Raw genomic sequence first — 23,547 nt, forward strand, 5'->3', positions numbered from 1 at the left:
TATGAAATTCTGTCGTACCGTCTGTTCCCTCAGTTCTCATCAAAATTCCCTGCGCCTGGATTCCACCTAAGCCATGAATGCAATGTTTGTGTTGTTTCTGTGGGCACGCGGCAAACAAAACCCGCCCTTTCTATTTCCTTCCTTCATTCATTCATCCCAGCGCGCCATCATCGAGATAGGTAATGTCGTGTCGTGACGGCATCAAGCGAGTATGAGAACTTTTCTTGCCAATTCGTCCAAAAAAGGAATTACCGGTATCATTTGCTCTGTAATGCATGGGGCGTCCATTGACATGCCCCTGATCAGCTCCAACGCCGCGTCACCTTCCTCGGTATTACATCTTTCGCCCCTTCAGGACTGATAGACCAATTTAAGACAGATGGAACGCCCCTTGGCCTTCCTTGACTGCCGTGAAAAGCTGCTTCTTCATGATATCAATGGTGGAGTAGTCGGGGAGCTTCAAGTAGTTCACACAAGTCATGACACTGGGAAGGTAGTCATCAGACGTGTAGGGGTGCTCGCTGGGCTTGCACACCACCGTGAACATGGGTGTCAAAGACTTGAATCCTAAAAGAATATCAGAAACAGCTCGAAAAGACAGACATGTCATGCTCACCTCCAATCGGAAGTTTGGGGCTTCCAGTTGTGAACTGCAAGAAATCGCGACGCTGTGCAGCATCAAAATCGCTCATTGTATGGAGCAAGTTCTTGACGCTCTTGCTGTCCATGTTGTAGCCGTGATCCGCCTTGATAGAGTCGAGGAGAGCTAGTGATGTGTTAGCAATTGCCGAACAATTAACCTGAAGGAATCATACTCTCAAGAGACCAGTCTTCATCGACTCGGCCAAACAAAGTCACAAGCTCGTCTGGGGTAAAGGCACTCAACGCCGAGTAAGGGAACACCTGCGAGAATCCGGTGCGGAAGGCATCAACCTGCCGGCGAACACCAGAGCCAAGAGTCATGTCGATGACCTTCTCGAGGTACGAGTCCACGTTGTCAATGGTGACTCGTTTTTGGGAGCCGTTGCTCTCCAGATCGATGCTGGGATAGCCGGGCAAGGTAAAGTCAAGACACAGGTCATCGATCTTGACTCCGTCAATGACAATGTTCTCGGTGTCGGTCACCTTTTGCGCCGCCGTTCGAGCAGGATCCTCGTCAATTTCCTTCTTGGCAAGGGCGAACCTCTTGATCGCCTTCAGTGAGCGCGCCAGACCGGGATCAACGATCTTGACAGCTCCCAGTGATGGCTTCACTCCACTCAAAGTCGCGTCTCCGATCCGGAAGAAGATTGGGTTGAAGTGAAGATCAATGATGCGAGAGTCGATCATGGATCGTGCAACAAACTTTCCAAGCATCTTGAACAGATGCAGAATACGCTCGCCGTTGGGTGTTCCGGCTTCCTCGTCACTCTGAGGTCGTGGGAAAAGACCAGTAGCGCCAGAAACGAATTCGTCCGAGCCGTTTGAATCCATCTCGCGCCAGAGCTTAAGCTTCCTCTTCGAAAATTCCTTCGAGACCGTCGAGTAGAATTCAAGCGTGGGACCAAGACCCGTGCCCACCTCCTCAAAGTACTCAACCTCCAGGATGCTCTGAGAGGCACCGTATAGCTCCATCACCTTCAACGCAGATTCCAGAATCTTTTGGCGAGATATCCGAACCTTCTGTCGCTGAAGTCGGCCCAAGAACGGCCGCTCATTGTTCCGGTCTCGTCTGTTGTCCTCCCCTGACTGTGTATTCTGCCACCTGGTCATCGATCGAGCATATCCGAAAGATGTGGACTGGAGGAAGAGATGCCGAGTCTCGAATGGGAAGAGGAAGGGGTACAGTCGTGCCAGGTCTTCGGACCAACTGGGCAGACAGTTGCTGGCCACGATCAGGGGCTCCTCCAGTTGGCGGTTGAGCTTAGCGGTGAGCTTGGTGTTCACAAATTGAGACAGCGGCTCAACGTTGAGACCGATGATGCTGGTCTTATGCTCGACTAGAACATCCTCAATATTGGAATTGAGATCATGGAGGATGTTTAACAGACGCAGGATCGATGCTGTGGTCGGATGCTTCGCAAGCGATGCAGGAATGCCGTGCTCGTCCTCTCCATCAGCCTCAACATTGGACGTGAAGGAAAGGGTTTCAGCTGGGGGAGGTCCAGGCACGCGCTTAAACTTGATGGGGTGCACAGTCGACCAGATGCTTCGGCTAAGGTGCTCATCTGAGTTGGATGCCGAGGTATGAACGGCCCGGTATATGGTAGTCTCGTTGGGGATCAGCTTGCTATCGAGACTAAACTCGATATGCCAGTCCTGGGGTACAGACTGGAGAGCTGAGGAATAAGACAAGGGTCGTGACGACGCTGAAGGTGTCGGTGTACCATGGCCTCCGGAAGGCCCGCCGGCACGGCTAGGTGCACCGGATCCAGTGGGAGTTGCGATTCTCGTGCCATCCTCCTTGCGTGCCGTCACATGTCCACCAGTAGCAACCTCCATGTTGACAGCGGAGGTGTCATCCGGTGTCGATTCCTCCTCCATATCTTCTTCCAATTCGCCAACAATGGCATCCAGGGCACTGCTCTCACCAGCATCCTCATCGTCGGTCAGCTGCTTCTCATCAGCGCACTCTAGTGTGTCTTGCATCTCATCAGAGTCTGCTGGCGGAGGACGGGGAGGCGGAGGTGTACTTGTGGCGGCATGTCGTCGTGCAGATCGCCGAAGAACGCCCTTGTCCCGAGACGGTCCAGCAGATTGATCTGGGGTCGCGGGGGCAGGCTGAGACTTGAGCTTTCGCAGTGGCCGAGAGCTGGATGGGGTTGGGGCGGCGGGAGGTGGCGGAATAGGAGGTCCTCCGGAGAATGGACTTGTTCGCTCCGCAGCGGCCAGACGGGCAGCAGCCGCGCTACTAAGCGGGAGGCCTGCACTACTAGCCATGGCGGCAAGCGCTCGAGCAACACCATCTCTGCGAGCGGAGCCACGGGGGCGCTCAGTAAGACTAATCCGTGGGCGTAGGTAATCATCGAGAGACTTGAAGGTCGCGATAGCGTGGATCGACACCATGATATTTCGGTACGGGCGAGGGATATCCGACTCCTCATCAGCAACAAGGCGGAGGCGAATCTGCTTTCCGAGCATCGAAGCCGGGCTGCTGTGGTTGCCATCAAAGGTGTTGTGGTGCACAGTTATGACTTCGAAATGCTCTGACCTACTGAGCAAATCCTGAAGCTTGTGGATCATGACACTGAAAGGTGTCGCCGGAGACTCAGCAGTTGCCGTCTTGGGCCTCGACTTGACAGTGTATGCCATGAAGACTTCGAGGAATGTCGACTGGGCTGAGCGGGCCAGCTCTTCATCAGGGTTACTAAAGATTTCGAGCAGAACCCGAACGAGGCCGGATGCCAGAAGCTCCGCGCTAGTAACACTCTCCAAAACATCCGTGTCGAAGTAAGACGCAAGCTTCGTGAACAGCTCCTTTCCTTTGTCGGGCGTGACATTCGAAGAAGAGCGCTTGAGATAATAGGTTTCAAGTTCACCCGCCAACTCTGACAGCGCATCCAGGATCATCGTTGCCTTGGTCTTCATGGCCTGGCCATGGCCTTCGGTCTCGTGGGTCTCCAGGAACTTCTTGGCCACTTCGCGGATGCGGGACTTCATGGACCGCACGTCGGACACAAAGCGATGGAGGGGAATTTCGAGGGACATGGTCGATCCCCGGGAGCTAACAGGGGACATGTCGTCGTTGTGAGCCTCGTCGTTCTCGTTCTCGTGCTCTTCGTCTTCATCCTCATCCGACGACTCATGTTCTTCATCGTCTTCTTCGTCGTGATCAGAGTCCTGGTCTGAGGAGTGTTCGTTTTCTCTCCGTTCCGCCGCCTGTTCACCCTCGCCATTTTGCTTGTCCGTCTCCTCCGGATGTGTCTCGGCAGGTTCCTCCTCGTTTGCGATCTTTGTGATTTCCAGGAAGACGCCTTCGCGGTAGAATTGGTAACGATAGATCTTGTCGAGTCGACTGAGTAGGAGTTCGGCTGCTTGAAGGCCCAACATCACAAGAGATGCGTGGTCCTGTTGTGACAAGATCGAAGCCAGGAAAGATGCGTAGGGGACGGGAGTCAGTGCCTCAACCAAGATATCCTCATCGAGATTAGAGAGCATCTTCAGCTGTGCTGTCAGAACCTTTTGACGAACGCTCAGGTTGACAGTGCTGGAAAAAGCATCGGTCAAGGTAGGGAAGATGATGAGGGCGAAGCGGCGAACTTCATCTTTGCAGCTCTCCAGAAGCTCGATGCGCTTCTCGTTGGCAGTTCTTCGGTTTCTACCACCTCCGTCGATGGATTCGGTCGATGCCTGAAGCTCGACAAAGTCACCGAAGGATGGATCAGCGTTCCTAGGCAGGTTAGGCAGAAGCTCGCAAATGACATTTAGTGTCTCGATAATCTGCTCTCGAGGTCGGTGAATCAGGGCCTGCATGATAACAACGCTGTCCAGCTTGGATGCCACATCTTCAGTTCCGCTTGGTGGTGATACTCCTGTGAGAATCTGATACAAAGTCTCAACCACATTGAGTTTGAAGAGCTCTGCAGAGAGACGAGGACTTGCTCTCGCGGTGAATGCCAGGACTCGCAGGAACTGGGTGTGAATGCTGGATCCAATCATGTTGGTCGTGCCAGGGACGAGAAGACGCAGCACACCCCGGAGTAGATCCACGCTGACCAACTCCTCAAGCTTAGACGGATGATATTTAAAGCTCTCAACGATGCCCGAAACGCAGAGAGATGCTTGCTCCACAACACGCTGGTCGTTGCTATTGAGGACGTTGAGGAGTGTGGGCATGACATCGCGAACCACTGGAAAAGAATCCTCAGGGATATTACGGCAGCAGTTTGCCGCGGTGGTAACGGCGGTCCTCTGCGTTCCCGTTGCAAAGAAGTCGAGATATGATAAGCAGGCGGTTAGGCCACCCTCGCGGACGATGCTTGTGGGATATTCGACAGATATCTTCTCCAAGGTGCTGAGAGCTTGTTCTGCCAAGTCGATAAAGGAGATCTCGAGGAGCTTCTGGCATAGGACTGGGACGGCGTTCCCATAGACGACGTTCGCCACGCTGGCAGGCAAAGCCTCCATTAGGTTTGCCAGACAGCGGCACGCCAGAAGCATGATCTCGGGGCTGTCTTCCTTGTTCATCAAGGTTACCAATTCCTTGACAAAAGCATCGGGAGAGAAGTGGCCCGAAAGATTATCCTCGTTGGAAACCAAAAGGATCTCCGACAGCTCTTGAAGAGCTATCAGTTGGACTGAAAGGTCGTCCGACCGAAGGCTGCTGAGCAATTCCCGTAACCTATGGCTGAGACCCGACATCATCCCAGTCAGTGCTCGCAAAGTGCTCGAAAGAGAACCTGGAGGTCCGCTGAATCCGCCAAAAGGATCTTCGTCCTCATCGTCGTCATCATCGTATCTTCGTGTCTCATCCTCGTCTTCGTCATCCTCGTTGTCTTCACTATCGTCATCGTCATGGTGATCGATCGGAGGGGGCGGTGGGGGCGGCGGCCCAGGATCCCTATTCTCGTCGGTTCCCGTCATGACCGTATCCTGATCGGTGGCATTGTCGAGATTTCGCTTCGACCTCCGCGTTGAGAGAGTCGCGCCGGATGCTGGCTCTATATAATGGTAAGTTCCTAAACCTAAAAATAGCCACCAAATCTTCTCGGGCGATGCAAACCTTGCGAGGTGCCTGTTGGCTTCTTGGATCGGCTCGACTTTCTACTAGATGAGCCGGACGGGATAGAGGGTTCAGTGGGATTCGCAGGACCAGAACGCTCGTTGCTAGAGAAAGGTTAGATTTTATGCTGCATATACTGCCTAATGCTGCCCAGACTCACTCTGGACTATCCATATCTGCAGCTGTCTTCCCCCTTCTCCGAGTCCTGGATGGGGGTGGGTGATTGTTGGTGGTGGCGGGGGAAGAAACGGCTTCGGGGATCTTCTGTCTCTTGGACCGTCGACCTGAAGACCCAGATGGCAAAGGTGGGCTCTTGTCGGTAGTAGTAGGCCCTTTTCGCTTGCGAGAGGATGGGGTGGCAGTTGGTATGGTCGGAACGTCAGCAGCGGCAGCTGTGGCAGCAGCAGGAGCAGAAGCAGAGGATTGGGCTGCCTGGCTCGCTGCTTGACGGGCCGAAGATCTGGTGATTCTAGAAGACATGATTGGCATGAGCTTTGTACTGACGATGCATCTGGAAGAAAACGCAAATATGGAGAAAGTGTGAGTCGATGAAGGTTACACGAAAAAGGTGGAGGGAAGCGAAGGAAGGAGAAGCACAAGCACGAGCCGTCCCCGCAGAACAACCGTTTTCAGTGATGGCGATTCGGGTCTGCAGCTGCCTCTCTCAGCCTGGGCCAAGGATTGGAGATTATTGTCGGCTTGGGAGGGACCAGCAACCCGATCACGGTAGCAGGATGATAAATCAGGCCAACAGGCGAGAAGTAGACTCGAGCTGGGCAAGTAGTCCGGGGGGGTTGAAGACGGCGACCGGCTACAGGCCCGCGGCGTGCGTGCGTGCGTGCAAACTGCGGTGGTGAACGTCCTGTGCGTGCCTTGTGCGTGCGTGAATCAGCGAGCTACTGGGCGAACACGGGTCCGACGACGGCATCCCTCTGGGTCGGCACGGGTGGGTGACGACGGAGCCCCGTCTCGACTATCCGGCACAGGCGACGCAAGGAGCGGGAGGAGGCGGCGGCGTGCGGCTGATGGCGGTTGTGCGAGCTTTGCTTTGCCGGGGGATGAATGGCTGGCTGGTTGGCTGGCTGGAAGGCAGGCAGGCAGGCAGAGAGTGGTGAATGGTGAAGCGGCGCTGGGGGATGAGGATGGAAGACGGAAGAAGAATAAAGGGCTGGCCCTACCTCTGGGGACCTAGAGAAGCGGCGGCGGTGGAGGAGAGTTTGGCAGTTGAGGTCGATGAGGTCGAGGGAAGTCGCACTTCGTTGTCACCTGCCGATTTTCGTTCTGCCATGCCCAGACGACCTACGCCATCAGGAAGGCAGCGGGCAGGCGCGGGCGCGGCGGGGTGGTCGTGGTCGTGGTCGTGGTTTCTCTCCGGTGTTGAGAGGGCGATGGGGTCGGGATGACGAGAGCGGGCGAAGAGATAGCGATACCCGTCAACTTACGGCGCGGAGAGATGGGCAGACGGCTTGTTAGCAAGTGGGTAGAGGCAAGCCTAGAAAGTCCGAGGGAGCAGGACAAGTCTCGGTCAACGAGAGCGAGGGTTGTGAGAAGAGGGAAGGAGGCGGAGGTTTAGGAGGGAGGATTATTTTTGGGTTTATGGCATGCAGTCTTGGGGGGAGGAGAAGGGAAATGCTCGTTGTTTCGGCGGGCTGGCGGATGCGGATGGCAGATGGCGGTTTATGGTTGACGTGTGTGGTCCACTAGGAGGAGAGGGACTCCATCCACCTAGGTATCCATCCATGGGGGTGAGAGGCTCTGGGCAGGCCACACGGCAGCAAACGACGTGCTCTGATGGTGCTACGTTTGCGAAAAAGTTGGGGTCGGCCATGTGCCAGGGAGCTAGAGCACTGTACAGGACCTCTGTAGGTGAGCCAGCCTTATCAACTGCAAACAAGCACTGTGCCGGGGGCTGTTGGCCGCATCATCCATGGCTGAGTACTTCTACTGTAAGGGAACGCATCCGTATCCCGCCGTGCTCTGCGGACAGAGAAGCAAAGCACCTCATCTCACAACCGACCCATTCACAACCCACGGGGACTCACTCTCGCTTGCAAAGTCCCTTCTTTGTCGCATCATGCCACCCTCGAGAGTATTTGCTGCGGCAGCACCAAAGGCCATATCCAGAAGCAATGGATGGATGTGCCGGGGACAAGGCCAGCGCATCACCACCACCTGGGCTGTCGGGCCTCTCTTCTTTATCAAGCAAGACATCCACCATCCATGGAGACAAGACGCGGGCTGGGTTGAGAGATCCCGCTTTGTGGAGAGGCCCGCTTTGCTTCATAGTGGCGTCCATCACGCAGCACCCCTCCGGGTAGGGCTACCCGCTGGAACCCACTAGAAAAGTCGCACTAAACCACCGTGACCGCCAACAAGGTATAGGCCGTGGATGTTTTAGCCAAGCCTCGTCCATGACGGTTCTTTACACCGATCATAGGTAATTATTCATCGTGATCTCACCTACTGCTATTCAATATCCTTGAGCTATTTTATGGATATCGCCATTATCAGTGTCCCTCCAATCTGATGGGTGTCAGAGTGCCGTTCTTCATTATGCACTCCACTAACAAATCGGCAACGGGCATTCACGCACCCCCAACCCCATCATGCAAAAAGAGAGCCACGAGATGGAGAATGCCTGACTGCGGCACGTTGCCAGACGCATTGCCAACTGGCATTTTCCTCGTCGGGAACCATCCAGTCCGCATAAAGGACACAAAAAAGTAAACAAAAACCGCCCGATGGTCGCCTTGTCTGGGTAGCGGAACCCAACACCAGGGTCCCATGAGCACGCACGCGCTTCATTGTGTGATTGGGTCATGGGTGTCTCCATCTACGAGCTATGACCTGGTATGGAGTACAGAGGAGTCATGATAGTGAAATGTGCTGTTAAACCGAGATACTCTCCTTTTTTGTTATTTCGTTTGGTGCTTTGTTGGGTAATTATCTACTTACACAGGCTTTATGGCTTCAGGCTATCCTTGCCTCCTTCAAACTCAGCAACGTCATACTCCTCGGGATACTTGTCCAACATCTCCTTCAGCTCTGCCATCTGCGCCTTCAGATCCTCTGTGAGCTCCTCATAGACGTCTTCAAACATGGCTCGGATCGGGGGCTTCTTCTCCCTCTCAGCCTCGCTAAACGCCTTCAGGATCTCCTTGCGCAGACTATCACGGGCCTCCTTCTCCTTGGCCTCGTCCCAAATACCCTTGGCCTCCATCCACTTGCGGAGTCGGGTAATAGGGTTATCACGTCGCTTCCAGTCCTCGACCTCTACCCGCGCGCGGTATGCGAACGAATCGTCTGATGTGCTGTGATGCGAGACACGATAGGTCATAGCTTCGATGAGAACGGGTTTTCCACCGTCTTGGAGAGCCATCTCACGGGCCTTCTTGGTGGCTTCCCGGACAGCCCAGATATCGTTACCATCGATGCGAATAGTATCGATACCATAACCAATACCTCTGCTGGCAATACCGTCACCACGGTACTGGTCCAGCGTGGGTGTCGAGATGGCGTAGCCGTTGTTTCGGCAGATAAAGATCACGGGGCAAGATCTTGTGGCCGCAATGTTCAATGCAGCGTGAAAGTCTCCTTCACTTGCTGCGCCCTCGCCAAAGAAGGCAGCAACCACTCTAGGTTTGACATTGGGGTCCTGAAGCCGTTGCATCTTCAGAGCGTAGGCAGCTCCAGAGGCCTGGGGAAGTTGTGTTGCCAGCGGCGACGAGATCGAATGCTTCATCCTCATTGTTAGCTTCAATATCTTGCTTCAGTTCACAGAACACTCACAATATTCAACTCCTTGCTTCCGTAGTGCACAGGCATACTCCGCCCTCGGCCAGGGTCCCGCTTATTAGCAAAGAGTTGTCCCATAAACTCCTTTGCCGTCCACCCTCGCTCCTTGAACACGCCCTGCTCTCGATATTGACAGAACATGACGTCCTCCCGATCCAAGACACTTGAGCTGCCAATGCTGACAGCCTCCTCACCAGCACTGACCATGTAGAAGCTCAGTCGACCTTGCCGTTGCGCATCAAACATGATCAGATCCATGATGGAAATGAAGACCATGTCCTTGTATAGTCGAATCACCTCCTCGTCCGAAATATCGGGCTTGAAGGACTCGTCTACCACCGCGCCATGTTGGTCGACAACGCGGTACGTCGGCAGGGCAGGATACGACTCGGGAGCCTCAAACTTGAGCGTGGTCGTGAAGGCACTCTTGAGGGCACCGGGGAAGGAGACAAAGTCGGAATTGGGTCGTTGCGAGAGACTGCTGGCTGATCGAAGAGCAAAAGGCACGGCCTGCGGTCTGGCGAGGGCAGCCCTTCGCAGGGCGACGTGTCGCAAAGCTCGAGACTTCATAGTAGCTGTGATCCCGTTCGAAAGGCAATCTCAATGCGTAGACTTCTCCCTTCTTCAATCTACTTCCAATTTGCGGTAAACGACAAGACGAGGAGGAGAAATAACATTACCGAGGGGGCTGTTCTCGGTCTGTATACTTGAAGCGACGTCATTTGAGCCGACTCCAACCGTATGAGCCGAGACTGAGATAAGCCGTTGCTGGACGAGGTTCGGCATACCCAGCCTCAAACAAACCCCGAAGCCATCCATTATCAGTCGGTAATTGCGCTGAACTAGGTTTCGATACCCTTGCCGAGATGCCCTGTCAATCATCTGGCGATGCTGAAGCCAGGAACAGTCCATGAGGCCCTGTGCTTGCTATCCCCCACACGAGTCTTATCGATGTACCCCACATTCCGATAGACTCCAGATTTCCGTGAACCCCAACTAGTGCAGTGCATAGCAGCTGTCTGTCACTGTCAGGATGGCATCGTTAAAGAGTAAACAATGGGTTTAACAGCCAATTGGTTTTGCAGGAAGTAGCATGCATCAGTGCATAGATTTGGAGACGAGGAAAATAAACAACTTTCAAAACACCACCCATCTCCCAGTTCATCGTCCAACTCATAACAAAGCAACCGCAATTCCCATCCATCTTTAATCTACAACTACAACACCAATCACGCAATGACCAACCCAGCTGTTAGCATCGCTCTTCTCATTCTTACTCTGTTTGCAATCTTTGGCCTCGTTGCCTGGTTCATGAAGGACAAGGTGCACACCTTTGTTCGGGCTCTCAGCGTTCACCGTGAGCGGAAGCGGGAGGGAGATTCAGCTGCTACAACAGCTGGAGACATTGCCTAGGCGTGAGTTATTCGTCTTCTGACAAAAAGATGTATCTTGTTGTTGGTTCGGTTCATCCTCTTCTGCTTATCGCACCGAGACAAGGGTGAAGCAGCCACTATGGCTGGTACAAGGCTGAACAAGCGCCACACTGCCCCCACTCACCCATCAGCAAATTTCCATCTCTCAGCCTCGTATGATTCCAAACTGACCTCCGTTAGAGACCATCCCTCATACCCCCGAGGCCCAATTCTCGCCCACAATGGCCTCCCGCACAGCTCTCCGGAGCTTCTCCCGCTCGTTGAACCCCTCAAGACGCCCTGCCGCTTTTGTCCGCCCCTTCTCTTCCTCCAATGCCCTGCGCAACACCACTCCCACCTCCGATCGCCCTACCCACTTTGGCTATGAGACCGTCACCGAGGGCGAGAAGCAGCAGCGTGTCGCTGGTGTCTTTACCAGTGTCGCCGAGTCCTATGATAAGATGAATGACTTGATGTCCCTAGGCATTCATCGCCTGTGGAAGTAGGCATATACCGGCTCCCCCGAACTTCTGGTTGCTCAACAGACTAACACGCAATTATTCAGGGACTACTTTATCTCTTCGCTCAACCCTGGTGCTACCAACCCTCCTGGCCAGCCCCAGCGCATCCTCGACGTCGCCGGCGGTACCGGTGACATTGCCTTCCGTCACCTACAGCACGCCCACGAGTTCAATCGCAATCCCAACGTGACAGTTACCATCTCCGACATCAACCCCGACATGCTAGCCGTGGGTCGCCAGCGTTCCCTCGCCCTCCCCGCATCCCACCAGTCCGCCCTTTCTTTCCTCGAGGCCAATGCTGAGGTCCTCCCCGCTCAGCTCGAGGACAACTCTCTCGACCTCTATACCGTTGCCTTTGGCATCCGCAACTTCTCCAACATCCCTGCTGCCCTGAAGGAGGCTCACCGAGTTCTCAAGCCTGGCGGTGTCTTTGCCTGCCTCGAGTTCTCCAAGGTCGACAAGTATCCCCTGTTCAACGCCGTCTACAAGCAGTGGTCGTTCAGTGCCATTCCCTTGATCGGCCAGCTGGTCGCCGGAGACCGAGACAGCTACCAGTACCTAGTTGAGAGTATCGAGAGGTTCCCTAGCCAAGTGGAATTTAGGGACATGATCAAGGATGCTGGCTTTGTTGTCGCTGGTGAGGGTTACGAGGACCTGACCGGCGGTATCGCCGCCATCCACAAGGGCATGAAGCCCCTATAAAGTGCTCAAGAATATACGCATTATGTAGTCTACTTTCAACCCAGTCTCGGAAGCAATGTTTTCAGGTTGGGCATGACAGAAAATAGCCAGTCAATTGTGGCAGTGTACAAATAGAAAGTCATTCACTCCAAAGCACCCTCGATCCTACCCCCTAATCCTCCCCCCAAGAAATGCCATCACCACATTCACGTCCCCGAGATGCAATCAGGGCCCGGAATGATGTTTTTTTAAGATTCTCTTCGCAACTGAACTCCATACAGGTCAAAACTAAAGAAGCCAAACCCTCGATGCCGAAGCTCGACGACTCCGAGATCTCATTAGGTACACAATACATGAAAACGCAGGTTGAGGGATGCCCCTCAGTTTTCCTGTCCCTTGAGCCCCCAGCAAGAATCGGGTAGAGGCGAGACAAAAAGGAGGTGCCACAAGGGCCAAAGCTAGGTATTGAGAATATGGGGGTAAACCATAATCTCATGAGAGCTGTGTATCAATACTTAGATGTTGATCGTGATAATTATTCGGCGGGGGTAGAGGGGGCCGGCGACGAGGTACCAGTCTCGCCCTTGAGACCTCCACGGCCGCGGCCACCTCGACCACGATCTCCGCCACGGCCACGGCCGCCGCGACCACCACGTCGGTTCGATTCCGAGTCACTGGCGCCTCCAGCGCTTCGGTAGCCGCTCGTGCTGGTCGCTCCGCCACGTCCGCTGGCACCCCAGTTACCGGCACCACCTCGGTTGCCATACGACTTGCCCTCGCGATGTTGGAAGATCTTCACAAGGGGCTTGGATCGATCCTCTTGAGTTCGAGTTTTGACCTCCTCGGGCAATCGGGCCATAGCGGCATCACGATCCTCGGTCGTCTTGAATTGGACGACCTTGTTAGAGTTGCCCCATTTCTCAACCTTAAGGATCTTGGCCTTGTCCTCCTCATCAAAGAGCTCTCTGCATTGGTCCTCGGTGCTAACGTTCATAATGAAGAGACCAATGATGTCGGAAGCAGGAGTCTTGGGAGCGGGGGAAGAAACGGGCTCAGGGACGTGGGCGGAGCCGTTAGCTGCAGCCGGGACGGGAGCCTTGTCAGCTTCCTTGCTAGGAGGGGGAGGGGCGGGACTGCTCGAGCTCGGGGCTGGCTGGGGGGTGGCGGGCTTCGGGGGACCAGGTAGGGGCGTGGCTACGGTAGGCTTAGCAGGCTGCACTGCAGATGGCTGTCGGCTTGTAGGCGGCGGGACGCTGGATTGAGTAGAGGGAGGGGCGGGCGAAGGAATTCCGGCGGTAGGAGCTGGTGCTGTCGCAGGGGGGATACCGGGTTGCTGCTTGGCTCCTCGGTGGGAGAAGTTGAAACCCTGGGCGCGCATCTCTGTACCAATTCGGCCGTCTTGGATCTCCAGGACGAGATAGCCGAAGGCGGCATCAGCAAGGTTGAAGTTCCACATGTTCTTGAATGCACTCTCGTCGACTTGGCCGAGAGCTGCCTGACCAGCGACAGGGCCGCCGAAGGGGTTGCCGCCTGCAGCAGTCGTGGGCATCTTCTCGACAAGTTGTAGTGCATTCTTAAGGAGGTTCTGTTGGGCCTCATTCTGCTGAATGGCGGGCTCAACCTCACCCTTGACCGTCTCCCAGACGTCGTTGAAGGAAGCCTTGGAGGCGGCAAGCTTGCCTCGGTAGTGGTCGAGAGTCGGGTTGACGCTGAACTCGTTGTAGGAGCTACCGTATCGGAAGTGAAGGCCGGCAGAGATGGAGAAGTCGGCCTTGAGCGTCACCGAGAGCTGGTTCAGGATACCCTCTCGCGCAGGAGAGGCGTGTGTGACAAAGATACGGGTCTCAGTAGGATCGTAGACTCTGTGAGCAGTATCAACGAGCTCTCCCATCTGCAGAAGAGTCGTCCACATGGTTCCCTGTCCACCAGCAATAGTGGTGCGGCCCTCACCGTTGTCGAAGAGCTTGTGCATGACAACAGCACCACCAAGGCCGAGTAGCCTCAGCTTGACGCCACCAACCTCCAAGAGCATCGATCGAGCCTCATCGATAATGTGCAGGTTGGGAACCTTGTACTCGCCGGTTCGGAACTTCTCTAGTACTCGGACATCCTCACAAGCACCCCAGACGGTGTAGACGGGAACATCCAGCTTGAGCTCTCCGCTGATGAGGAGAGGGAGTTCTGAGAGAGGTAGCTCGCTAGGGGGGAATCGAGTCTTGACGGGGCCGGGGCCGCCTTGTTGGATGGCCTTCTTGACGGGCTCGGAGATCAGGGGCGAATATTGGGCGACATGCTTAAGCGTCTTCTCGGCGATTCGTTCCAAGGAAGTGTCGTCGTAAAAGCCAAAATCACCAGTGTGGATGATGTGGTCAGCCCGGGCTTGTTTCGCAAGGTCGTTGAGCGATCTCAGGTTTCCTAACACACAGCTCAGCAATGCTCCAGTCCTTTTCGTCGTAGAAACGCACCTCGCACATCGGCAATGCAGAGAACTCTTATGGGACCTGTTTGGACAACACGGCCCTGGTTTGGCAGAAGAGGCGCGGCACCGTGGGGAGGGAGGCCGCCGCTCGCACCGTTCTGGAGGTAGCTCGAGCCTGGGTTATTGTATGGTCGCGGCTGTCTTTGGTCAGCGATCGAGTTCGTCCGGCAGTATCTCGAATGTCTGCCTGGGAAACTCTGGGAACTCGACGAGCGCCTCATCGCGAAAATGGGTGTAGAGCCTCGCGGTCGAGACCATCAAACAGGGCGCAACAGTGGGACAACACGCGAGCGGGGGAGGGAGATGAGGGAGGGAGAGGCAGCGCCCGAAAAAGGGCAGAAGAGTAGATAGGCCGCGAGTGGTCATCTATCTCCAGGCTCTTGACGATAGGAAGCTGCGATCTCGTTGAAGAGGACACTTGGGAAGGTGCGAGGGAGATGGATAGGCAAGGTCATGGAAGGAACCATCTGAGGCACTCACAGCAGCCATTCTATCAATCAACTGATTCTTTGCGCTCGAAGCCGGTCGGGGGATCGCGTGGTCGACGTATCGCGCAGGTCAGGGTAAGCTCGGGGGAGAAGGGAGCTCCGGGGGAGGGATATGGATGGGTATCAAAAGAAGGTGACGATGAGGAATGGAGGATGGGGAGGCAATCACGGGGAGGTGGATTTTCGCAGCTCCAGCAAGGCTCTAGAGGTAGAGATAATTTCTAGAGGTGGCCCCAAGAATCGGGAGAAGACGCCGTTGCCTGTTTGGGTTTAGCCCCTCAGCTTTCACCTGTGACGATGTACCTGTCCGCTGGCACAGTCACCTTTGGGTTAGGCCAGGGGAGAGAGCTCAGTGGCGGTTAATGTTCGGCGGTGTTGACGTTGCTGGTGCTGGCCGTGGGAGTCAGTCTCAAAACTGAGGATACACCTACCCGGGAGCTTCGACGACACTTGCAGGTGTTGTGCGTTTGCCTTGTCCGTTTTCTAAGAGTTGCATTTACTTCTGGTGTGGAAAGATAGCTGTGCTTGTTGCCAAGACTAAGTTTTCTTTCAAGGTATTTTAATTAGGTGCTCATGCTCTTTAAATGCATGCTAGCAGGTGGCTCTTGTGCTGTGATTCACGCCGCTCTCACCCCAAATCTTTTGTTAGACGGCTGCGATTCTGTATGATGTCCGTCTAACTGGATGCATGCCGATTCTCCCTCTTGCCAGTGCCACCGAGACCCAGCATCCCAGGTTTTACCAAATTTTCAAATCAAAGAAATGCTAGAGCATTTGTTGCTTCGCTCCATAGCAAGTGCTTGTGTGTGATAAATATCATTGTGTGACGTTGTAGCCTCCCTGTTCTGAAGTCGCAGTTGCGCATTCCCAACTTGCAGAGTAGGACATATATGATCTGCGCAAACGCAGCACTTAGGCCCAGACGGCGAAGAAAGACCTTGCCCCATGACCAGGTACAGTTCTGCCATCAACCAGGGAAAACTTACAGGTGGCTGAATGCAGCTCAATGTCCAATGTTCTATAGAAGCCTGCTCAACTTACACGGACAAGAAGCATGGGAACACAATGGACCGAGCAAACTCGACTGTGATCAGGCAGAACGCATATATCTGCTATAGTCACGCATTTGACAAAGAGCTGTGAGAATGGATCAGGGAGTCATGAATGATGAGCAGGTACTGAGAACCAACCAGCGCCAACGAGTGGTCCCATAGCCGCCCAGGAGCTGCGATAGCCCGAGTTGACGATGACAGCAACGACATCACTGACCACAAAAGATCAGACCCATGGGGAGAAAAGCCCATGATAGGTGGAGCTCGACCGCCCAAAGAAATGACGAGGGCGCTTGGAAGGGAGGCTATCGCCAGGACAGGCAAGGAGGCAGATGCGGAGTGGTGCGACTTTAGTTAAGCCACCGGGTTGTTGGGCATCTTGTGGCGGGGTTGCCGACCAGGTTGTCCCACGTCTCTTTGCCTTACATTGAGGCGCCGGATTCAACAAGACGGGGCTGCATGAAACGCCTTGATACAATTGACAAGAAGGAAAGGGAAATACGATCCGACACAGGGGATCATTGTTCCAGAAGGATCAAGGTAAGCAGCAAGCTCTGATGTTCGGTAAATTTCTAGTTCTTAGGTGAGGCTGTTTAAGGTCCACCCTGGTAACGCAGATCCATGTCAGTTCGATTTGCAATGGAGAACTCCTTGTTTGTTACAAGGGCCTCGCCATGGAATGGGTGATCGAGAACTGTATCACAAGTTGGTGATCAGGCAGTGAAATAACCTGCGGCACTAATTGCTGCAAATGTCGTCCACCTTGAGCGTGGCCCCGAGATCCCTCTGTTGGTAGCTGGTGTGTTGTCAGTATCCATGCATGAATATCACCTACGCTTGTCATGCCTACGTATGTTTCCTAATGTCAGGTCCAGTGTCAGGTCTAGCGAAGTAGTCATGCTCAGACGGAGCTATTAATGGTATTGATGTCCAACAAGCACTAAATCAAGAATGGCTGCAATGTCAAATGCAGGTCTTGCTTGAGAAAACAAAGCAGCTGGCACGGAACCTGAAGCCAACACATCGTATAAGTGAGTCCCTTGTGATTACAATCCGCGGCCTTGTCTCTGAGTGGAACAATTATAGCTCCTGGATGTGATAGAGCTCAGCCTCCCCAGGTCACCCAGCTTCCATCTTGCGCGAGTGTCTACCCTTTTCTACTGTAGAACTTGTCTGGGGACTAAAACAAGACATTCATCACGAGACGAGGCCTAGAATGTTCGCGACGCACACCTGGGGCTGTTTCCATGGCCACCACCAACCACGGTTTTTGTACCCGATGTATTTACCCAGTTCACCTGACAGCCAAATTGACCATCATTCGACCATTCCACATAGTAGACTGGATGCCACACCTGACGTTGAATTCGTCGATTGTATCGTATGCCGGAAGTCGGAGACATTCATGTGGCCGAGCTGCGGCCTAACCAAGCAGCTTGGACCCTTTTTCAGGGTTCTTTCATTTGAGCTCGTGGTGACATGGCCGCGCATGGCGGTACTCAGAGATCAATCAAGTCAGGAAGAAAGAGAGTACCTGCTCTTTCAAAGTCATTCACCGCCTCTGCGACCATGTCCATACGCATTTGGAACTTATATGGCCCTTAAATCTGCCGCAGTGGAGTTAACGCACCTTGTCTCCATCCTGGATATTGACAGCCAGTTCTCGGTCTAAAAGAACCTTGGAACGCCCGCCCAGGAACCTGGCGCTCGGCTGGTCCATTGATTACTGCCAGAAAGCTCCAACTCGCTGTACCGCCCCGACGGACGCCAGCTTTAGCGCCAGATAGCGCTGTGATGCAGTGGAACAGCCCGCTGGCAACCGCTGGAGGCGCCACGTGACACGTCTCATGCCCTTGTCAAGCGTCCTTTGATTGCGGAACACTACCCTTTCCAGGGCCATCCGACAGTATCTCGCCTTTGGTGCTCGACGAACTAGGCTCGACTGTCTCCCTTGAACGACCCTTTGTCTATTTCCAAGTGTAGCCGTATCTCCTCCAAGACGCCCCGACGATCACGACCCTTTCGAAGACGCCCACATCGACTCTGGCAGCCCGTCATTTGATGCCAAGGGACCCTTGACGGACAGCGTCCAGACCAGCGGCTCCTCCCTTGGCCACCTCCCATGCGACAACAGACTTCGCGAGAACACCGACTCAGGAGGTGACTGCACCTCTCTTATCCTCGACTCAATACCGACCCTCCGTCCTCCTGCGCCGCCCGAACCGTGGTGCTCGTACGCCCATGATAGCGCAGCACAAGCCTTGAGTATCGCCTTGACAGCCAAGCCAGGAAACCGCGGAGGCTATCGAGGGTGTCTAGGCCTCCGTTGAGGCCCCCCCAGCCGTCGATGATGGTACGTCTCATCATCCCCAGTCGCCAGTCTCGTCGTGCCGTGAAAACTCTTGACTCTGGTCCTCGACATCTCATATCTCAACTGGATCTTGTCATGATCCTTTCATCGCTCGTCCTCATCATCACATGGTTTTGTCATCGCCACCCTTGCTGATCCCAAGCCTACAGACCTCATCTCGACCCCGCGGCGATGTTGGCGACAGCTTTGCCCGTAGACGCGGTCATCTCTCTATTTCCGACCCAAGCCATCATGTCACCGAGGCTATCGGCACCCTTTACGGCGATGAAGACGACTCGGGGTCCGAAGGTGGTCGACCACTGAGCGACGGCCGACCGCTGAGCTTCGTCGGAGGTCCATCGGCCTACCAAGAGCAGCTTCCACGGCCTCCCCCAGAGAATCAGCTTTTGTCTGTCGACACTCGAAGGGGACTCCCGCGCTCCGAAGCCGATGCACCCGTTCTCGACACTACCTCCATTAACGGTGGCTCAGGCAAAAAACCTCAACCGCTTTCGCCGACCCAACGAAGCAACTCGTTTGAACAATCGCCTAAATCGCCCCTCTCCCCAACTCTGTCGCTCCGCGATGTCCAGGCCGACTCTCAGTTTTCCTTAACCAACATCGACAATCCGAATGACATTGCCCAGGAACTGAGCAACCTGCAAGCCCTGAGACGGTTATCCATGGACGTTGGAAACAACAAGGATCCAGATTTGCCGCCCATGTCCTTGATGGCTATGCCAGCGATCGCACCAACCGGAGATGATGACGAAAATGACCCTTCGAGACTGCTTTGGGTTCCAGCAAGAGTGCACCCCGAGCTCGCACCGACCGAGTTCAAGTCATTCCTCGAGAACCGAGTGCATTCGATCCGACGAAGATCCGGTGATTCCTTCCTCTCCGCCGATAGCGAGACAAGCCAGACTGACTCGACATCTGGGGGCTTGAGGCGGAAAAAGTCGATGCTATCACGTCAGATCGACAACTCTGGAGGGTACGTCGACGGCGCTGATCGGCTGGAGAGGAAACGTTCCCGCGGCCATAGCCATGAGCTTAGCCTAGAGGAGCTTGTCAAGGATCCCACAAAGGCTGTACAGAAGTTTGCACAAGAGTCTCAAGTTCCACCAACAGGCCCCGAGAGTAGCGCAGACGACATGCCGATCTTGCCCGCGGTCCCGGGAATGGGCCTTCGCAGATCGACACGCACACAATACCGCAAGGGTGGAAGTTTACGTTCGGGTGGCCCCCTCTCTAGGCGTGCTGGACATCGGCATCAGCCTAGTCAATCAACCGAATCACTCTCGTCCACCTTGGACGCCCCCAAGGGTCTTGGGCTCACACGAGTTCAGTCAGAGCCCCTGTCAGACAACCATTCGCGTCCAAATCGCTCAATCAAGCGAACACACAAGTTCTCACAAGAGTCACTAGGGGATTATGATCCGTATGAAGGGACCACGCAGGACGCAGAAGATAAGGCTGCAGCAGCAACTGGTGAGACGTTTCAAGATCAGCTCCCTATTCGGCCATCTTCGAATATGCCTACTATCGAAACATCAAACCATGATGAGGCTTCACCTTTCCCCAAGCGATCATCGTCTCAGAAAACGGGCTCTCAGGCTGTTTCAAAAGGGGCCTCTGAACCAGAACCACCTGTGGAGGAGTCTCCTCGCTCAAGCCGACGGTCTGTGAGTCGACAGACCGTACCACAGTCGTCACAACCACAGTATACTTCTCGCTCTTCATACCCTCAAGGCCAATCCTTGAGCGATAACTTGGCGGCAAATCCTGCACCTCTCCCTGGCGGCGGCGCGACCCGGACAGATAGCCTAACATTTATTCCCACATTGCCCCAGGAGGAACGGAAACCAGAAAAGAAGTCAAAGAAGGACCGAGATGATGACTCTAGCTCCACCAAGTCCTCTGGAAGCGCCTGGAAATGGTTCAAGAGCGGGACCGATGACAAGGACAAGAAGAAGGAGGAGAGCAGAAAGTCCAAGACCAAGTCAGTTGGTGACAAGGGCCAAGATAACGTGCGGCTGGACGTGATCCAGACTTCTATCGACAAGAATTCGTCAAAGGGCCGTGAGAGCCTGGTTCTTGATCGTGACAATGTTGAAAGTAAGCTGCAAGAGGAACGCAAGAAGGAAAGCCACCGCAAGAGCGACTCAAAGAGGGACAAGGATGGCCTCTTCGCCTCCTTCTTTGGTGGAAGCAAGAAGAAGGAGGAGAAAGAGAAAGAGAAGAACGCCAAGAAGAGCCAACATCTCAAGGTCCCCGAGGAGCCGGTATACAAGCCATTGGTCCCTGATATGGACTACCATTGGACTCGATTCCCTCTCCTCGAGGAGAGGGCGATCTACCGAATGGCCCACATCAAGTTGGCCAACCCCCGACGGTCACTCCTCAGCCAAGTGCTGCTGAGTAACTTTATGTACAGTTATTTGGCTATCGTACAAGCCATGCATCCTCAAATGAATGTGCCGATTTCACCCCAACAGAAGCGGCTGGAAGAGGAAGCTCGGCGGAAACAACAAGAAGAGGAGTACCTGGCCCAGCAGAGGATGCAGGAGGAGCAAGATGCCCAGGATTCCATCGACCAATACAACTTCGATTATCACCGGGTAAGTACTTAATACCTCGGCATCTTTCCAGCATTACTGACTCTTTCTAGGCGGCAGTGCAATATGCTGACTCTGGCAACGGAGAGGTGGATTATGTCGATGATGCTCAGATCTACGAAGATGAGCACGGCAACGACCACCATGATGACTACGACTACGATGGATCCGATGGTTATGGCCAGGGGGTCAAGGAGTACTACCAGTACCACGACACAGGGGACGATCGAGATCGTCGGCATGACAGGCGGGAGGACATGTGGTGACGGCCGGGGTAGTCGGGCACGACTTTGGCAGCAGACTCCATCCTTTATATATGTCATTTTTTTTTGTTGTTTTGACCATCACTGGCTATCGAGGCAAGTGCCTGATGGCAGTGTGTAGCGTTTTCAGTCCCCTACTTAGCATATGATGGAGTTTTTGGGAGATGAGCGCACGAGGGCGTCACAGGCTTGCAAAGGTGCATTCACAATTCTGTCTTTTGGGATGGGAGTTGGTGATGAGGCTGGCGCGGACTGCACAATCATGGATGAGCCATCTCGTGTTCCTTCTCTGATTTTCTTTGGGTTCTCGCTCGGAATCGCGTCTGCAAGAAGTGTTTTTGGTTGGGATTTACTTGATCGATGGAGCAAAGGGATAAGCGTATATATTTTGCGAGGAAGCGGTGTCAATGGATGGCTCAGGTTCATGGAGGGTAGGCTCATCTCTGCTGGAGGCCACTGCTTGAGGTGTGGAGGACGTTGGAGCCACCATGAGCTGCGTGGCTGACTGGTTCATAGAGCAGTGTGCTTGATGATGAGCAGCCTGCGATAGCGGATGAGGAACGAAGCTGTAGGATATGAACTAATAGAGATAAAATGGCAGGGTCGAATCCTTTGAGACAGCGAGTTCTGATAGACATAATACGAAGCTTTATTGCAGACAGCCTTTGGTCTCCAAGCCATGGCAAGGCGGATAGCTACCTAACCGCATACCTGTCTACCTATTCTACTTGACTGGCCATGCTTGTCAGCCCACGTCAATCCTTCCGAAGGATGCATCCATTCTCAGCATCAGCCCCTGAATATGAGGCGACTCGACAGAACAACTAGCACATACGACCACAGGCGCTAGAGAATACGGGATCCCGTCCGCTCTCCCATAGTCAAACTGGCGACCGCTGGAGTAGTAGTCGGGTCGGTGACGACCGGCGAATGCCCGGTGTTGTATGTTTCTTTTTTTGCCATTCTATCCTCCTTGTCCCCGTCCAGAAGCGGCTGAATGAAGCTGGTTGGTGGTGGTGCTGCAGCGAATACGAGGCTGAAGCCACTGCAGGACAACGATTTCGTCATGGCTGTCGTCAGCTTCCCACCGGCTTTTCCTGGGGCCGTTGACGTCGTTGAGAAAGAGGGTAAATCGTTTTCCACATGTAGTAATGTGAGGAATGCTCTGTTGCGATAGTTGCAAAGTTGTGGCTTTCTCAGCCAAGTCTAACGAGCGGTATGCCTCTGCCCCGAGAGCTAAACCCGTTTAAAAGTAAGAAATTGAACATGATGGCGGCATGTTCACCCTGTTTTTTGTTTGTGTCCGCGTTTCTCGACGCGCCTTCTCGTTCTCTCATCAAACTCATTCCTTAGGATTCCCCAGCTCCGTGTCCCGGTAGCAGAGTTAGGTTCTTCCCTTCGTACATGCATGTGGCCGTGAACTCAGAATACAATGTCCCGTGATGAATAGGACCGCCACAATTCTCATGACACCTCACTTTCAAGCTGGTTCTTCTGCCGATCCTGACGTCTTGTCTTTGTCTTTGCGCATCTTGAACCCACTCAAGATGCGGCCAAACGACGTTCTCCTCTCTGCCTTCGGAGTGTGCTCGGTGACGAGTGTGTCGACACGGTCCAGCGCATCGATAAAGATGTGAAACTCAGCGTCGTCTTCGTAGCTCAGGTGCTCGTCCCGGAGAGCTAGGTATTCTGTTTCTAGGTCGCGGAGTGAGGACTCGCTGGATGCGGTTGATGAGCATCGTCTCGTCTTGATGGGACTGCTGATGGGACTGCTGTTGGCGCTGCTGTCCGACATGGTTGTGGAAAAAGGAGATTAAAGGTGATAAAGAAGTGAAGTGAAGAAGTGTGAGTTGAAAAGTAGAATCGAGTTATCGGGGGTCCACCCGAACCGAAAGGAGATGTGGTGTTCCTGGATGGATGGAAAGAAGATGAGGGAAGATGGGTGGCAAGGGTGGATATATGTATCGGTAGACCAGACCATTAAGCTCGGGAGGTGCAGGGAGGGGTAGCGCGACATGAATCCATCCATCGAAAGAATCGTCTAGTCAAATATGATGAGAGCTGACATGTTGTGCTACTCGGCGTGTGCAATTGCGAATACTGCATCATGATTGTCAGCATTGCCTCCCGATGTAGTACCAATCATGGCCTTGCCCGCACCCAGGTGCGTGGCGGAATCCTCGGCCC

General features: G+C 54.2%; 6 protein-coding genes across 6 annotated transcripts; 2 read left to right on the forward strand and 4 right to left on the reverse strand.

Moving 5' to 3' along the window:
- Positions 1-370: 370 nt before the first annotated feature.
- NCS57_00302300 (HECT-type E3 ubiquitin transferase) lies at positions 371-6,989 on the reverse strand (the record flags this gene model as incomplete). Its single annotated transcript, XM_053053039.1, has 6 exons — positions 371-567; positions 617-766; positions 816-5,639; positions 5,702-5,805; positions 5,862-6,170; positions 6,880-6,989. 6 exons carry the CDS (start codon positions 6,987-6,989, stop codon positions 371-373), a joined length of 5,694 nt encoding a protein of 1,897 aa, XP_052918285.1.
- A 1,674-nt stretch (positions 6,990-8,663) lies between these two features.
- Positions 8,664-10,066, reverse strand: NCS57_00302400 (2-oxoisovalerate dehydrogenase subunit alpha; the record flags this gene model as incomplete). The annotated part of the gene is made up of 2 exons (XM_053053040.1): positions 8,664-9,437; positions 9,491-10,066. 2 exons carry the CDS (start codon positions 10,064-10,066, stop codon positions 8,664-8,666), a joined length of 1,350 nt encoding a protein of 449 aa, XP_052918286.1.
- A 666-nt stretch (positions 10,067-10,732) lies between these two features.
- Positions 10,733-12,131, forward strand: NCS57_00302500 (2-methoxy-6-polyprenyl-1,4-benzoquinol methylase, mitochondrial; the record flags this gene model as incomplete). The annotated part of the gene is made up of 3 exons (XM_053053041.1): positions 10,733-10,853; positions 11,110-11,410; positions 11,474-12,131. The coding sequence occupies 3 exons, from the start codon at positions 10,733-10,735 to the stop codon at positions 12,129-12,131; spliced, it is 1,080 nt and encodes a 359-aa protein (XP_052918287.1).
- Positions 12,132-12,645: 514 nt separating this feature from the next.
- NCS57_00302600 (DUF2433 domain-containing protein) lies at positions 12,646-14,810 on the reverse strand (the record flags this gene model as incomplete). Its single annotated transcript, XM_053053042.1, has 2 exons — positions 12,646-14,525; positions 14,576-14,810. 2 exons carry the CDS (start codon positions 14,808-14,810, stop codon positions 12,646-12,648), a joined length of 2,115 nt encoding a protein of 704 aa, XP_052918288.1.
- A 3,666-nt stretch (positions 14,811-18,476) lies between these two features.
- Positions 18,477-21,363, forward strand: NCS57_00302700 (Zds-C domain-containing protein; the record flags this gene model as incomplete). The annotated part of the gene is made up of 3 exons (XM_053053043.1): positions 18,477-18,482; positions 18,650-21,100; positions 21,151-21,363. The coding sequence occupies 3 exons, from the start codon at positions 18,477-18,479 to the stop codon at positions 21,361-21,363; spliced, it is 2,670 nt and encodes an 889-aa protein (XP_052918289.1).
- A 1,477-nt stretch (positions 21,364-22,840) lies between these two features.
- Positions 22,841-23,155, reverse strand: NCS57_00302800 (uncharacterized protein; the record flags this gene model as incomplete). The annotated part of the gene is made up of 1 exon (XM_053053044.1): positions 22,841-23,155. The coding sequence occupies one exon, from the start codon at positions 23,153-23,155 to the stop codon at positions 22,841-22,843; it is 315 nt and encodes a 104-aa protein (XP_052918290.1).
- Between the last annotated feature and the right edge of the window lie 392 nt (positions 23,156-23,547).

The sequence above is a fragment of the Fusarium keratoplasticum genome, chromosome 2 (genome assembly GCF_025433545.1).
Source record: "Fusarium keratoplasticum isolate Fu6.1 chromosome 2, whole genome shotgun sequence".
Lineage (NCBI taxonomy): Eukaryota > Fungi > Ascomycota > Sordariomycetes > Hypocreales > Nectriaceae > Fusarium > Fusarium keratoplasticum.